The 15,921-nt window shown below is 44.7% G+C and overlaps 1 protein-coding gene and 1 pseudogene across 2 annotated transcripts in view; one reads left to right on the top strand and one right to left on the bottom strand.

The window, feature by feature from the left end:
* The window catches only part of LOC129632443 (polycystic kidney disease protein 1-like 2), a 105,239-nt gene that overhangs the window by 77,230 nt on the left and 12,088 nt on the right, over nt 1–15,921 (bottom strand). Inside the window, exons 5-7 of one of the 2 annotated variants that reach the window (XM_055554070.1) lie at nt 15,339–15,486; nt 5,165–5,385; nt 3,130–3,534 (exon numbers count right to left, since the gene is read on the bottom strand). In XM_055554070.1, coding sequence (XP_055410045.1) covers nt 3,130–3,534; nt 5,165–5,385; nt 15,339–15,486 — 774 coding nt within the window. Of the gene's footprint in view, nt 1–3,129; nt 3,535–5,164; nt 5,395–15,338; nt 15,487–15,921 lie in introns of both variants that reach the window. The other variant, XM_055554069.1, reaches the window with a different exon arrangement.
* Nucleotides 11,054–12,246, top strand: LOC129632051 (dnaJ homolog subfamily A member 1-like; annotated as a pseudogene).

Below are 15,921 nucleotides of genomic sequence, written 5' to 3' on the forward strand. Positions count from 1 at the left end.
GTCTGTGGTTCTCCAGTCCTCTGAGCGCAGCATCTGACTCTTTCATCATTGAAGCATTTAATGATTCCCTGTTGTATGCCAGGCATAAAGCAAGGCTCTCAGGACACAGAAATGAATGAAATGTGGTCCTTGTCCTCAGGGCCATATGGTCTAATAGGCACGTGGGGCTCTCCAAGGTAGGAATTGGCATGGGGAGTGGTGTGGGCACAGGTTAGGGGGTTGCTTCCACCTTGGGGGAGAAAGAAATGTTTATGGGATGTGGCAGGGGCCAGAGCTGAAGTTCAAAGGATGAGTAGTCCTCATTTGCCAGATGAGAGAGGAGATTCCAGCAGAAGGGGGCCTTGCCGTGGTTTTAAAGGGTCAAGAGAGTGGAGAGCGGGGAGAAAGATTTGTCAGAGGATTTGGACAGAGCTGCTGCTACATGTGTATCTCCATCTTGCCTCTGTCATGGGGAAGAGGGGGTGGGTGCTGCCTTCTTCTGTTCTCAAGCCTGGAGAGAAGGTCTCCAGAGAGGGCCCTTGGACAGCTGGGTTTGTATTCTTTGGGGCTGAGAACTCACATGTGCTGTGCTCGGTCACTCAGTCACGTCTGACTCTGCGACCCCGTGGACTATGGCTCACCAGGCTCCTCTCTGCCCATGGAATTTTCCAGGCAGGAATACAGGAATGGGTTGCCAATTCCTCCTCCAGGGGATCTTCCCGACCCAGGGATTGAACCTGTGTGTCTTATGTCTCCTGCATTGGCAGGCAGATTATTTACCATTAGCGCCAACTGAGACTCCCATGGGCCATTCCTTACTCATGGCCTTGAAGGAATGATCTATGACAGGTGGAGGGAGGGGGAAGGGAAGACAGGAAAGGTGGCATTTCTGCATTTGGGAAATGACTACAGTTGGCTGGTAGCAGCCAAGGACTGGGTGAGAATTTGCTATGGACCAGATGTTTGGCCTCGGGAGAGGGGGCACTGGAGATGGTAGAGAGAATGAGGAGAACAGAGAGAGCAACCCTCTTGGTGACGGGAGAAGCACCATCTGAGGCGATGTGACCCTGAAGGAGAAGCATTACCCCCACCCCAGGAGCCCGTGGAAGCTCCTCCGAGAGGCAGCTGCAAACACCTGCAGGGCCCCGAGAGCAGGGCCGGTGCCGTCACGTGAAGGCAGTCTGTTCCTACCTGGTGCCCTTTCCCTTCCCTCACCCGTTCATCCCAGAGGCATCCAGTCTGTTCTTCTTGTGGGAGGAGAAGACTGCTTATCATCTGAGAGTGAGTCCAAAAGCCAGAGGGTGTACGGAGATTTTAATCTCTCATCCCCCACTGAGTAACTTTAAAGGGGACAAAACATTAATTTGCATTTGATCTGTAGCCTCTGTATTGTATTTTCCATTGTCATTCCATTTCATTTCCAGATTCTTCCTGTTCCAATCTGTACCCTTTGGTACCTGGCAAAATTGCAGTGTTTCTCTTCTTGACTCTATCGTTCCTTCTGCCATCTCTCTCTCTTTTTTTTTTTTTTTTTTTCACACAGACAAAGTTTATTTTAGAAGATATAGAGATACAACGCTCACAGCATAGACACTGAGAGGGGGCGAAGAGCCCCCAAAGGGCGAAGATTACATCAGTTTATATCTTTACTATTATTGATCTGTATATTTTTTGTTGGCTCATGATTTTAATATGTCATTTTTCACCAATCAGTTTGAATATTGTAATGTCCAGTTTGTCATTTTTATGGCTTTTCTGGCTCCCCCAGTTTCTCAGTTTCTCCAGATATTGCAATGCCATCCCTCAACCCTTTCTCAAGACCCCAGACCATTATTTAGGGACTAGATGTATGTTTAAGAGCTACTGCTCTTCTTGATTTTTGTTTGTTTGTTTGTTTTTTGTTTTTTGCCTTGATAAACTGGACAGCAGTTAATGATTGCCTTGTCCTGGGTCTGAATTTTTTATGACCCTCCAGACCAGGGAGGCGTTCCTCTAAATGCCTGGCTGCTGCTGCTGCTAAGTCACTTCAGTCATGTCCGACTCTGTGCGACCCCATAGATGGCAGCCCACCAGGCTCCTCCGTTCCATGGGATTTTCCAGGCAAGAGTACTGGAGTGGGGTGCCATTGCCTTCTCCCTCTCTCTCTTTTTTTAAACCAACTCCCTTGCTGAGGGCATGGTGGCCCACACCTGCACCTCATTACCCCACCTTCTCACACACATCTGAGGTCCAGGGCAGGGGACCTGGGTGGGCTGGAGACTCTGCGGCCTTCATCACATTCCTGCCTGCTGACCTCACCACACTGGCCTCAAAGAGCTCTGTTCTTTCCAGATTAATTGCACGTCAGCTGTGGCCTCCTGCCCTGGCTGGTGCCAGCCAGTCTGCTGCCCTATCGTCTATTCCCGCCAGCGTCCCAGCACTTCCTTTCTTGTCCCTCTGTTTCCCACCCTGTCGTTTTTTACCCGTCTCTCTCCCCACAGGGCGTGGACTGCAGTTTCCCGAAACACATTCTCCTCTAGAAATGATGGAAGAGATCCAAGTACGCCTGCTCACTTCCAGTGATTCTCCATGGGGGTGATTCTGCTCTCCAGGGCGCAGTTGGCAGTGGCTGGAGACGTTTGTAGTCGTCATGATTTGGTGCTACTGGCATCTAGTGGGTCAAGGCCAGGGATGCTGCTAAACATCCTGTGAGGCACAGGACTGTCCCCACAACAAAGAATTATCCGGTCCCAAATGTCAGGAGGGGGTTCCCTGGCTCCTGGGAAAGGTTGAGGGCAGGAGAAGGGGGTGGCAGAGAATAAATTGGTTGGATGGCATCACTGACTCAATGGACGTGAGTTTGCATAATCTCCAGACAGTGAGGATAGGGAAGCCTGGCGTGCTGCAGTCCATGGGGTCACAGAGAGTCGGACATGATCAAGCAACTGAACAACAGGATGTCAGAAGTGCCGGAGTTGAGAATCCCTATAACTACAAGCTCCATGACTGAAGATGGCCTCTGCGTCTTCCTTATTTTGTGACCTCAGCTGGATGCTGTGAACCACGTTTGTGTATTGGACATATGGAGAAACTGGCTAAGAGGACCCTAGACACCAAGTTGGGAAGGGAAGATGAGGGAGGTTTGGAAGGGGAGCCACACACCCCAAATACCTTCAAGAGGAACCGCCACATGGTAAGTCCCAAGTGACCCTCTGAGGTTCTCTTTCTCATAGGAGAAGGTTGCATTGAGTCCTGCCACCTCAAAGGTCAAACTCTCTGGGATGCCATGAGCCACTGAGACATTGACTAGTAGGTCCTGTCCAAGCTCCAAGTGGTCAGAAGCCCAGGAGGCCTGCAGCCCCGACAGAGCCTCCACGAAGTGGACGGTGATGTTTCTGGAGAGGGCGGAGTTGGTGGTGTCGCTGGTGGCTCGGATCTCCAGATGGTGCATCCCTGGGCCCATTCGGCGCTGGACTCCTCTGTCCAGGGTCAGATTGTAGGGGAGCGGGCCCCTCTGCGTGGTGAACTCAGCCAGGGTTGTGTTACCTAGCAGCACAGTGTAAGTCACCCCTGTTCCTAGGTGGAGTAAGAAACATTTAAGGATGTCAGTAATGACATGCAGTAGATTATACTGAGATAGTTCAGACTCCAGCTGTGAAGTCAGAGTCCACATATACACATAGATGTGGATATAAAGACGTATATAAGGGTATATCCTCCCCCAGATAATTAACACTTATCTCTTGAGTATTGGGTTCACAAGTGATTTTTCTTTTGGGATCCTCACTGCTCACCTGCAAAGTCTTAATTATTTCCATCTCCATGACTGGCCACCTGAAACCCTGCCCAGTGGGAGAACTCAGCCCATTCACATTAAGATAGGGCTCCCTTACAGCTTGGGGGTGGTTGTGCTACCTGGATGCTAAATATTGTAGTTGACTCTTAAAATATGATTTAAGCCCCCAGATTAATATTCTTTCCAATAGAAACCAAGCTGGTGTGTTTCTTGTTTGAGTGATGGTGATGTTGATGAGGGTGATGATGGTGATGGTAGCCCTCTGAGAACACGAATCTTGACTTTTGTGTTTATTGCTGCCTTCCCCATATCTGGCAAAGAGTAGTCACTCAGTTATATTTGCAGAATGAAAAAGATTGTCTTAAGCGTTTCCAGGTGCGCCTAGGTTGCATCTCCAGCCAACCAGAACACCAGAGCAGAAAGGAGCCACAAGCCCTGCTCAAAGGCCGGTTGTAGCTCCATGGAGTTACTGCTCTGAGTGAGGCTCCAGGAGGTGTTAGGCTGGGCTGAGACCTGTCCTCTCCACGGCTCTGTGCCACTCAGTGGCCTCTGTCCAGATCTCAGACTGGACCTGTGCCTTGAGGAAAGATGCTGCTTCGGATGAGGTCAGGTCTTGGTTGGAAGGATTCTCTATGGACAGAAGGGGTGATAGGCAAAATATTTAGCAACTGCCACTGCATGGGCACTAACTAAGTAGAATGATGTCCTGATAAATCAGAATGGACACTGTGACCAATCTAAATGGATGCTGTGACCAATTAGAATGGACATTGTGACCAATGAGAAATATTGCTGTGACCAATTGGAATAAATGCCATGACCAATCAGAATGGATACCATGACCAATCAAAATGGACATGATGACCAACCAGAATGGCCTCTGTGGCCAGTCAGAAGGGAAACTGAGCAACCAGAGGTACACCAGCCATAACAGCTGCTGTGGCTGTACCAGGGTGTGCAACTGAATATTAGCTTGAACTGGGGGCAGTGTGGTTGTGCCAAGCTGGTCAATGCTGGCAGCACTGAGATGTGCTCAGGCCCAGCTGGCAGCCCTCCCACTACTGTTCACATTCCCCCAACAGGGGGTGGCTTGGAAGTCCATTTCTTGAAATGGGACATGGGCATGCCAAGGATCTTTAGGAGGCTAGTTGCTCTCACTAGTCTTGTGACTTAGGCCAAATTTCTAAACATTTCTTCCATTTCTTCCTTTGTAAAATATACTGGGTGGGCTAGTATATATAAAGCACTTAGACAAGGTTCTGGTATACACTAGGTGCTAGATAAATGAATGGCTAAAAAAACTGACTCCATAAATCATTGCTGTTAGTATTCATTGAAGCCTGGGAGCTGGATGGATAGATTTGGGGCAAATCAAGGTTGCTTTGATCTTGACCATTTCTGCAGACTCACCTCCATCAAGCTCCACCTGAATCCACAGAGGGTCCCCGAAGACTGCCCGGCAGAGAGGGCTGGCTCCTGACGTGGTCATGCCAGAGCACCCAGTCACACGGAGCCTCTCTGTGTTGTCTTGAATCGTCACTTGCTTCTGAGCCATCACATGCCACTCGCTGGTTGAACACTCAGCAAATACGGTGAAATCCCCGGGGGCTGTGAATTGGTGGGTCACCCTGCTGGACAGACTGCCAGCAACAGTCAGAAAAGTTACCAGTGTTAGGCTCACACAAACACATGCATTCACACACGTGTGCACACATGTACTCACCCACGGCACATCTTCCCTGCTCTGCAAAGATAAAAAAAATGAAGAAAAAGATGCTACACAACCAAGCCAGGGTCTCAGTGTTCACAAAGGTTACATTAAGACTCCCAAAGCAAGTGAGAAGTGGAAGAAATAGCTCTGACTAACCAGGGAGCTGAATATTTGGCCGGAAGTCTGTTTTCTGCCATTTACTGCCTCTGTGGTTCATACAAACCCCCTCTTTGGGCCTTCTTGCTTAGTCTGTAAAATACTGTGCCCAGTCTACCTCTCTGGGCTTTCTTTCCCCATCTGTAAAATGGGATCAGAGTCCAAACATATCAAAATTGTGGCTGTTTTGCTTTTCATTTTCCCGAGGGGACTAATTTAAATCTCTAAAATGGCCTGCAAACATCCCCATCATCTCCCTTCCTGTCCCTCTCCTCATCCCCGCCACACTCCCCTTCTCTGACTATCCTAGTAGCTCAGACCTCTTTGCAGTTCATAGGACTTGTCACCTCTTCCCCACCTGAAGGCCAGTAAGCGTGCTATTCTTTGCAGGGAAAACTCCTGCCCTTCTCTCTGCTCATACTCTTGGTCTTCCTTCAGTTCTCATTTTAAATGTTGCCTCCTCTGGGAAGTCTTCCTGGATTCCCTTTATAGACACTGTAGCTTCTCTGCTTCTCCTAGGTGACCCTTGCTTATTCACCGTCATTCTTCTCTGCGGGGCTGTCGGTGCAGATAGTCACTGTCTAGTTCCCCCTTTATACCTGGCACCTGGCGCAGCACCTAGCACATAGCAAGTGCTTGAGAAATAGTTTACAAAAGCACACAGTTGTGAAAAAGCCTGGAGAACAGTGGCCTGGAGTTAGCCCAGAAGAGCCTGTTTCTCCCGTTAATCACAGCTAACATACTGGGAGAAGACAAAACGAAACTATGAGAGGACCCTGAGAAGGAAACACCAGCAGGCAGACTGAGGACCAAAGTCAGAAGCGCAGGAACCATCCATAAAGATGGGGGTTTCCTGTTTTCTTTGTCCCAGTGGTAGCCTGAGTCATGGCACTGCACAGTGAGTAAAGGAAACAAAAACCCAGATAGAAATCCCTTCTGTTAGCCCGGGAACCAGAGAAAGGGGCCTAGGGGGTCTGAGCGTACAGAGGAAATACCCATTTTTTGTTTTGTGTTGTTTCTCTCTTCTTCTCTCCTGTCCCCATCCCAAGCTGTCCTCTCTCTTGGAGCTGCACGGACTGTGTGGGATCATGCAGAAATACCTAAGAGAAAACTGATCTTTCTATCCAGATGAACCATGGAAAGGGGACTGTGGAAGCTGGAGATTGTAGGGAAAGTCCTGAAAAGGAGAGAAGAGAACTCCCTGATTCTGTGTGTGACCTAGCATGAATCACAAGTTCACCCATAAACTGTGCATGTGCAGAACAGACCCAAAGAAACATAGTAAAAGCCTTTAGTAAAGGACTAAACTGCAACGGAAACCAGCACCCCAAGTGGCACACGAGTGGAACGGAACCTGACAGCTTTGGAAACTGAACCAGTGTGGGAATCTCTGCTCATAGAAGGCAAGTCAGAATGTACGGTCTGAATCTAATTGGGTTGGTTGTCTGCTAAAACAAAACAAACAAACAACAAAATATTAACATTTTCCAGAGCATTTTAAAAAGAACCCAGAGTCTTGGAACCTACTACCCAAAATGTCCAGAATACAATTCAAAATTGCCTGATACACAAAAAACAAGGAAAATGTGACCAAATTTCAGGGAAAATATCATCGATATATGTCAGCTCTGAGATGACTCAAATATTGAAATTACCAAAGACTTTAACCCAGGGATTATAACCATGCTCTGTGAAATAAAAGGAAATCCTCTTGAAATGAATGGAAAGATAGACATTCTCAGCAGAAAAGTATAAACCATTAAAAGCCAAATGGAAATTTTAGAAATGAAAAGCACAGTGTATGAAACAAAAGATTCACTGGATGGATTTAATAGCAGAATAGAGATGGAAGAGGGAAAAGTCACCTAACTAAAAGATAGAGCAAGAGGAATTATCCAACCTAAAGAACACAGAGGGAAAAAATATTTAATTTTTTTAAATGAGTAGAATGTCAGCAATCTGTGTGACAATATCTAAAAGTAAAACATTTGTGTTCTTTTAGCACTGGAGAGGTTGCTGTAGAAAAATATATTTGAAGAAATGATGGCTGAAATTTTTCCATATTTGGCAAAACACATAAATTCAAAGACTCAAGAAGTTCTATGAAACCAAATGTAAACAAAAAACAGGCAAAAAAACTTGAAGCATGCCCACAAAATTGCTGAATAGCTTGAAAATCAAAAGAATAAAAAGAAAATCTCAAAATCGGTCTGAAAAAAAATGATACACTACATACAGTGAGGGGCTTCCCAGGCGGCACTATTGGGAAAGAACCTGCCTGCCGATGCAGGAGACATAAGAAATGTGGGTTGGATCCCTAGGTTAGGAAGATACCCTGGAGAAGGGCATGGCAACCCACTCCAGCGTTCTTGCCTGGAGAATCCCATGGACAGAGGAGCCTGGAGGACTGCAGTCCATAGGTCACAAACAGTTGGACACAACTGAAGTGACCTACCTCCCACATAGAGCAAACAGTGATATGAATGACTGTAGATTTATTTGGAAACTGTGGAGGTCAGAGATAGTGAATGACATCTTCAAAGTGTCAAAAGAACTGTCAACACATAATTCTATAGCTGGCAAAAGTATCTTCCAGGAATTAAAGCAAAATAAACACATTATCCGGGAGTTGGTGATGGACAGGGAGGCTGGCGTGCTGCGATTCATGGGGTCACAAAGAGTCAGACACGACTGAGCCACTGAACTGAATTGAACTGAACTGATCAGGAATAAAGAAATTCTCTAAGAGACTTCGTTGCTGAAAAATCTACTTTAAAGAAAATGCTAAAGGAAGTTTTTCCAGCTGAAGGGAAATGATATCAGAGGGAGACTTGGAATTTCAGGAATGAAGGGAGAGCACAAGAAAAGGTAAATGTAGACTGGTTTTTTCCTCTTAAGTTCTTTGATATACGCATAACTGTTGAAAGGGCTTTTCAGCGTATATAAGTGCCCTACAATTGACAATTATAACATAGAAGATGAAAGGCAAAGGAAACCATATGTTAACAAGGCCTTAACATTTTACCTGAAGTGGTAAAATATTAACTCTAAGTGAATATTTTACCACTGAGAGTTAATAAAGTGAAAGTTTAAATATATATATTATAATCCCCAAAGAAACTACTTAAAACGTTATCCAAATAAGTGTTACCAAAAAAGCCAATAAATAAGCAAAAATAGAATACTGAAAATATTCAAATAATCCAAAAGAGGGCAAGAAAGGGGAGAAACAAGGAGGAAGTAAACAGAGGGTAAAATAGAACACAAAATAACAGACCTAAATCTAACTATATCAACAATTATATCAATTGTAAAAGGTCTAAACATAACAATTATTATGCCAGATGGAATTTAATAGAAACCAAGACTCAACCATATGCTGTCTACTAGATGCCCACTTTAAATATGACAGTATGGCCCAGTTAAAAGTAAAAGGATAAAGAAAGATGTAACAGTAAACACTAATCAAAAGAATGCTGGAGTGTCCATTATTAATATCAAACAATGTAGATTTCAGAATAAACTAGCTCTAACTCTTTATAGAAATGTGAAGGATAGCTTTGAATCTAGCCCGTTTTTTAGCAATCCATCTGGAAGAAGCAATTTATTTCATTCTCTAAACTCTGATGCCAACTGAAATTGCCAAGGACTAAAAAGCAGGGAAATGGATTTTTTTTCCTGATTTCTCTCTCAGTGATATTACCCAAGGGAGAAGAGCACAAAGTGGTTTAGTAACTGCTGCCAACAAAGAGAAGCTATGCTCGGAGAACAAAGCAATGGAGACAAGAACTTAAATTTAATAATCCTATGACCCGACAATTCCACTCCTGGGTATAAGCCCAACAGAAATGTGTACATATGTGCTTGAAAAGTCATTTACTAGAATGTTCACAGCTGTACAAGTTGTATTAAGAATAGTCCAAATGCGAAACCACCCCTATGCATGTCAGTGCTAGATTGAATGAATAAATAGAGGAATATTCATACAACAGAGTGTATATGGCAATGAGAAAAAAGAAACCACAGTTATACACAACATGGATCAATCTCAGAAACATGCTTATTGAGCAGAAGTAAGACACAAAAGAAAATATACTTTATGGTTATATTTATATAATCTTCAAACACAGGTCACAGTATTCAATGATGTTAGAAATCATCCTTGGGGGGCCCTGGAGGATTTCTCTGGGGAGAGTCATGTTTTGTTTCTTGATCTGGATGCTGGTTATATGCCTGAGTTTATTGTGTAAAAATTAATTGAGCTGTATCTTTTTGTGCGCTTTTCTGTACACACCTTGTGCCTCAATGAAAAGTTTAAAAATTAGTTCAAGACTCCCTCACTTACTGATTTGTATACATTGCTTTGACATGAATGGGATACAGCTTAATGGGAAGGGAAGATCGCCCTCCAGACTCAAGGGGTGTCCAGAGGTGACTTGAAATAAAGACCCAAGAATAACGGCAACACCCTGATCTGCCAGTAGGTGGCACTGAGTTATCCAGCACCAGGACAAATTTCACTTTATGCTAATTGTCCCTTAAGGCATGTAAGATAATTTCAGAAATGTAGAAAGTTGCCCATGACAAACAAAGAAACAAAACAGCTTGCCATGCAAATGAACAAAAGACATGGAGGTGCAAGGCAAGCATTTAAAGGAGAAATTCTTTGACTTAACTGTTATTTCTGTTTGAGGTCTGATCCTATCCCATTGTTGTTTAGTCTCTAAGTCAGGTCTGACTCTTTTGCAGCCCCGTGGACTATAGCCTGCCGGGCTCCTCTGTCCATGGGATTTCCCTGGCAGGAATCCTGGAGTGGGTTGCCATTTCCTTTTCCAGAGGATCTTCCTGACCCAAGGATAGAACCGTTGTTTCCTGCATTGGCAGGTGGATTTTTTTACTGCTGAGCCACTGGGAGAGTCCTCCTATCCCATTAACTCAGGTGACTTATCTGGCATAGAGATGAACATTCCAGTTTGTAAAGCCCACCTCATACTTTAATGAGGAGTTAAGCAAAAATAAGAGTCTATACAAACACATTTTAAAAGAGCATAGTGACATTCATGCAAAGTATGTGACTTCTGTACACTTAAAATTGATGCTATTTTCACATTGTAAATTGAGCGCTGAGGCTGCTAGTGCAGATGAGACAGCATCAGAAATATATCTCCTAATGCTAAAAAGAATCATAGAAGAAGGTGAGTGGGTAGTTTCAAGGTCTAACAAATCTTTAAAGTAGACAAAATTGGATTGTTTGGGTGGGGTGATGGTGAAGGGTGTCACCATCTATTTCTTTCGAAAGAGAAGAAAAAAAATACCAGTAGCGAGAACGCTCGGTGAAAGGCGGAGGAGCAGCGGCTGCCCAAGCTGCGCGCAGCAACGCGCTCCTTCCCACTCCCCGACACCGGCATCGGCCCGCTCACCGGCTGTAGAAAATGGTGAAATAAACCACTTACTATGATGTTTTGGGGGTCAAACCCAATGCCACCCAAGAAGAATTGAAAAAGGTTTACAGGAAACTGGCCTTGAAGTACCACCCTGATAAGAGTCCACATGAAGGCGCAAAGTTTAAACAGATTTCTCAAGCTTACGAAGTGCTCTCTGATGCAAAGAAAAGGGAATTATATGACAAAGGAGGAGAACAGGCAGTTAAAGAAGGTGGAGCAGGTGGTGGTTTTGGCTCCCCCATGGACATCTTTGATATGTTTTTCGGAGGAGGAGGCAGGATGCAGAGAGAGAAGAGAGGTAAAAACGTTGTCCATCAACTTACAGTAACTTTAGAAGATTTATATAATGGTGCAACAAGAAAACTAGCTCTGCAAAGAATGTGATTTGTGACAAATGTGAAGGCCGAGGTGGTAAAAAAGGAGCGGTAGAATGCTGTCCCAGTTGCCGAGGTACTGGAATGCAAATAAGAATTCATCAGATAGGACCTGGAATGGTTCAGCAAATTCAGTCTGTCTGCATGGAGTGCCAGGGCCATGCGGAGCGCATCAGTCCTTAAGATAGATGTAAAAGCTGCAATGGAAGGAAGATAGTTCGAGAAAAGAAAATTCTAGAAGTTCATATTGACAAAGGCATGAAAGATGGCCAGAAGATAACATTCCATGGTGAAGGAGACCAAGAACCAGGACTGGAGCCAGGAGATATTATCATTGTTTTAGATCAGAAGGACCATGCTGTTTTTACTAGACGAGGAGAAGACCTTTTCATGTGTATGGACATACAGCTGGTTGAGGCGTTGTGTGGCTTCCAGAAGCCAATATCTACTCTTGACAACCGAACCATAGTCATCACTTCTCATCCAGGTCAGATTGTCAAGCATGGAGATATCAAGTGTGTGCTAAATGAAGGCATGCCAATTTATCGTAGGCCATACGAAAAGGGTCGCCTAATCATTGAATTTAAGGTAAACTTTCCTGAGAATGGCTTTCTCTCTCCTGATAAACTCTCTTTGCTGGAAAAACTTCTGCCTGAGAGGAAGGAAGTAGAAGAGACTGATGAAATGGACCAGGTAGAATTAGTGGACTTTGATGCAAATCAGGACAGACAGCGCCATTACAATGGAGAAGCAGACGAGGCTGATGAACATCATCCTCGGGGTGGTGTTCAGCATCAGACCTTTTAGTAGGGCCCGTGAATAACACTCACTGCGGGTGTTTTATTTGCAGTACTGATTGAGTGAAGGACTATAATCATAATATGCTCACTACTTGCTTTTGTTTTAATATTCAACTATAGTAGTGTTTAAAAGTTAAATGAAGAATAAACTCAAATATAAAAGCTCAAAAAAAAAAAAAAATACCAGTAGCTTTTACTTACAGGAATGCCCTGAGGGATTGCAAATGTAAAGCATTGCTATTGCTGTTTCTTTTAGATTATGAAAAAAATTAATCAGAGAATTCCAGAGAGTAGTATGATAAACACCCTTGAATTCAGCATCCTGAATGGACAAATATTTGCATTTTGTCCCACTTGCTCCAGTTTTTAACTATATTTGTATGTTACTAAGATGTCCTTGTGTAACTAAAGAGCTTAGCAGGGCTACAGTCAGTCAATTTTAACTTATGCCAAATACAATTTGTATGAAATTTGGGGGGTGAAAGATTGTGTAACATAGCATTTCTTGTTTTATTAATGAAATACTAGCAAATGGAAGAAACCCACAGAATAATGCCTTGGGTATTTCTAGCACTTAAACCTTTTTTTCCCCGCAAAGGATCTTCATGTATAATTTGTTTTATTCTGTAAAACTGTTAACACATTATTGACCAGAAGCATATTAACAGCACAGGTATTAATTTCTACAAAAATTCCCTGGTCATTAAATGTATTAAGATCACCATCAATATAAATGTGATAGGGAAGGAAATGGAAACCCAGGTATTATCTCTGAGTCTCTAACTGTATCTGGGATAAGAACCCCAGCCTCTGGACGCAGTTTATTTGGCGGCATGGCACGATGCCTGAGACCCCAGAGGATTTCTGAGCTTGAGACCCAGCACACTCACTGGACCAGATCTGGACTGTGGGCAGGGCTTGCCCTTCGTTTGCCCCAGCCCACCCAGGCCTTCTAGGAATGCCAGGCACCCACGAGGCTGGATTCAGAGACCTAGCCCCATGAGGTAGAACCAGAGACGTTTCAGGGTTAGGTGAAGGGCTTATGGGCCTCCATGATTTCCCTGAGGATCCTTGTTGAACTGGGGCCCCTGAAATCAGCCAGAACCCAAGGAGGACCTGGAACTGATGGGGCAGCCCTCTGGCTGGGGCACCCAGCAGGGCAGAATGGAGCTTACCCAGGCCCAGGTTGGACTCTGAAACGTTATGAATTGTGTGCAGCTGCCTTTGGGTTGGGGAGGTTCTGTTCCCTAGAGGAGGCAGCACCCAATGCCCTTGGGCCCTGATGCTGCCAGCCGTGTTCTCCACTGGGGTCTAAGAGCCAGGGCTTGATTCCCAGGTGGTCCTGACTTATCTGGCTGTGCTGCCACTCACTAGCTGCATGGCTTGGGCAATGCTACTGAACCCTCTAAGCCTCAACAAAACAAGATAATCATCATCTAGCTCAGCACTGTCCAGCAGAAACTGTGAGCCACGTGTATCATTGTAAACTTTCTGATGGTCACATTGAAAAAAAGTGAGAAGGAACAGGTGAAATTAATTTTAATAATTTATTTCCTTTAACCTGTTGCTTTTGAACTGTGACATTGGAGAAGACTCTTGAGAGTCCCTTGGACTGCAAGGAGATCAAACCATTTAATCCTAAAGGAAATCAGTCCTGAATATTCATTGCAAAGACTGATGCTGAAGCTGAAGCTCCAATACATTGGCCACCTGATTCAAAGAACTGACTCACTGGTAAAGACCCTGATGCTGGGAAAGATTGAAGGCGGGGGGATAAGGGGACAACAGAGGATGAAATGATTGGATGGCATCACCAACTCGATGGACATGAGTTTGAGCAAGCTCTGGGAGATGGTGATGGACAGGGAGGCCTGGCGTGCTGCAGTCCATGGGGTTGCAAAGACCTGGACATGACTGAGCAACTGAACTGAACTGAACCTCATAGATCCATAACACTACCATTTATACGTATGTGTGGATTCATGCTAAGTCACTTCAGTTGTGTCCAACTCTTTAAGACCCTGTGGACTGTAGCCCAAGAGGCTCCTCTGTCCAGGAGATTCTCTGGGCAAACACTCTGAAGTGGATTGCTCTGCCCGCCTCCAGGGCATCTTCCTGACCCAGGGATCGAACCCATGTCTCATGTCTCCTGCATTGGTGGGTGGGTTCTTTACCACTGGCGCCGCCTGGGGACAGCCCATTTCTATGTATAATCAATATCAAAACATCATTTAGTGAGATATTTTACACTCTTTGGTGGGAGGGAGCTACGTCTTCAATATTCCGTGTGTATTTACATTTACAGCACATCTCAATTGAGAGCTGCCTTATTCCAAGGGCCCAGTAGCTCACATGGTGAGTGGCTATTGAACAGCATAACTTTAGCTCATGAGGTTGTTGTGAGGATTAAGTGAAATCATGTATGAAAGCTGCTTAGCTGCTCTATTATTAGTAATGCTACTATTATTTTTATTATCCTTATCAATAAAAAACATTCCCACCCCCAGGTGAGCATCGTCTTCATCCCATTACTGACTCCTTGGACAGTGACTCAGGGAAGACTCGACTGAGCCAAGCCGAAAGGACCCGGCTCTCCATGACTGCGGGAGTGACCTTCTCTGAGAAAACCTGTGAACACCGTTCTTCTCATTTCCATATGTATGCCGCTTTGTACTGTGGCTCTGCCATGCCTTCTATCAACAGATGGAGACTATTTCTCTGGCCTTGGAACTTGCTTTGGCCAATGGGAAAATTAGAAAATGTGACATAGGTAGCGATTCAAAAACGCTTGCATGTTGTGCTTTCCTTTCTCTCGTTGCTGGAGACTCTTCTGCCGCCATGCAGCTGAGCCTAGACTAGCCTGTTGGGTGACGAGTGACACATGCCACTAGCCAACATCCAGCTTACTGCCAGACACATGAATGAGGCCTTCCTAGGCCATCCATCTGAGCTAGTCCACACAAGAAAAGCCACCTAGCTAATCCAAAGAACCATGGAAAATAATCACTATTATTGTAAATCACCAAGTGTTAGGTTGTTTTGTTATGCAGCAAAAACTGACTGATACATTCTGAATCAAGGCTCAGAGATACCTCTTACCTGGGTGGGTAGTAGGGATCGAAAATGTGGCCATCTCCCATATTAATTATACAGGACAGGTTTCCGATGTAGGGAGAAAGGAGCCATGTAAGGGAGATGGTGACATTGTCAAAGATGAAACTCTCATTGGACACCATCAACTGCAGGCCTGCAGATCAAAACACAAATGCCATTTGCTATTATGAAGCAAAATTGCACGTTTCTGTTTAAAACTTACTGTCTTCTGTCTACCTGTCCTTAGTGGAGCTTTTACAGCTTCTGCATGTTTATTCTACTTTATAAAGTTCTTTTGAATCTTGTTTTTCATCCAGGATACAGAACTTAAAATGTACAGAGGGTCTACAGTGAAAAGAAAGTCCTTCCCTACTGCTACCCCTCAGACCCCCAGTTCTGGTCCCCAGAGGCAATCACTGCTAACCAGTCTCCTGGGTCGCCTTTTACAGATACTGCAAGGAGATCCAACCAGTCCATTCTAAGGGAGATCAGTCCTGGGTGTTCTTTGGAAGGAATGATGCTAAAGCTGAAACTCCAGTACTTTGGCCACCTCATGCAAAACGTTGACTCATTAGAAAGGATTCTGATG

Source organism: Bubalus kerabau, chromosome 17 (assembly GCF_029407905.1).
Source record: "Bubalus kerabau isolate K-KA32 ecotype Philippines breed swamp buffalo chromosome 17, PCC_UOA_SB_1v2, whole genome shotgun sequence".
Taxonomy (NCBI): domain Eukaryota; kingdom Metazoa; phylum Chordata; class Mammalia; order Artiodactyla; family Bovidae; genus Bubalus; species Bubalus kerabau.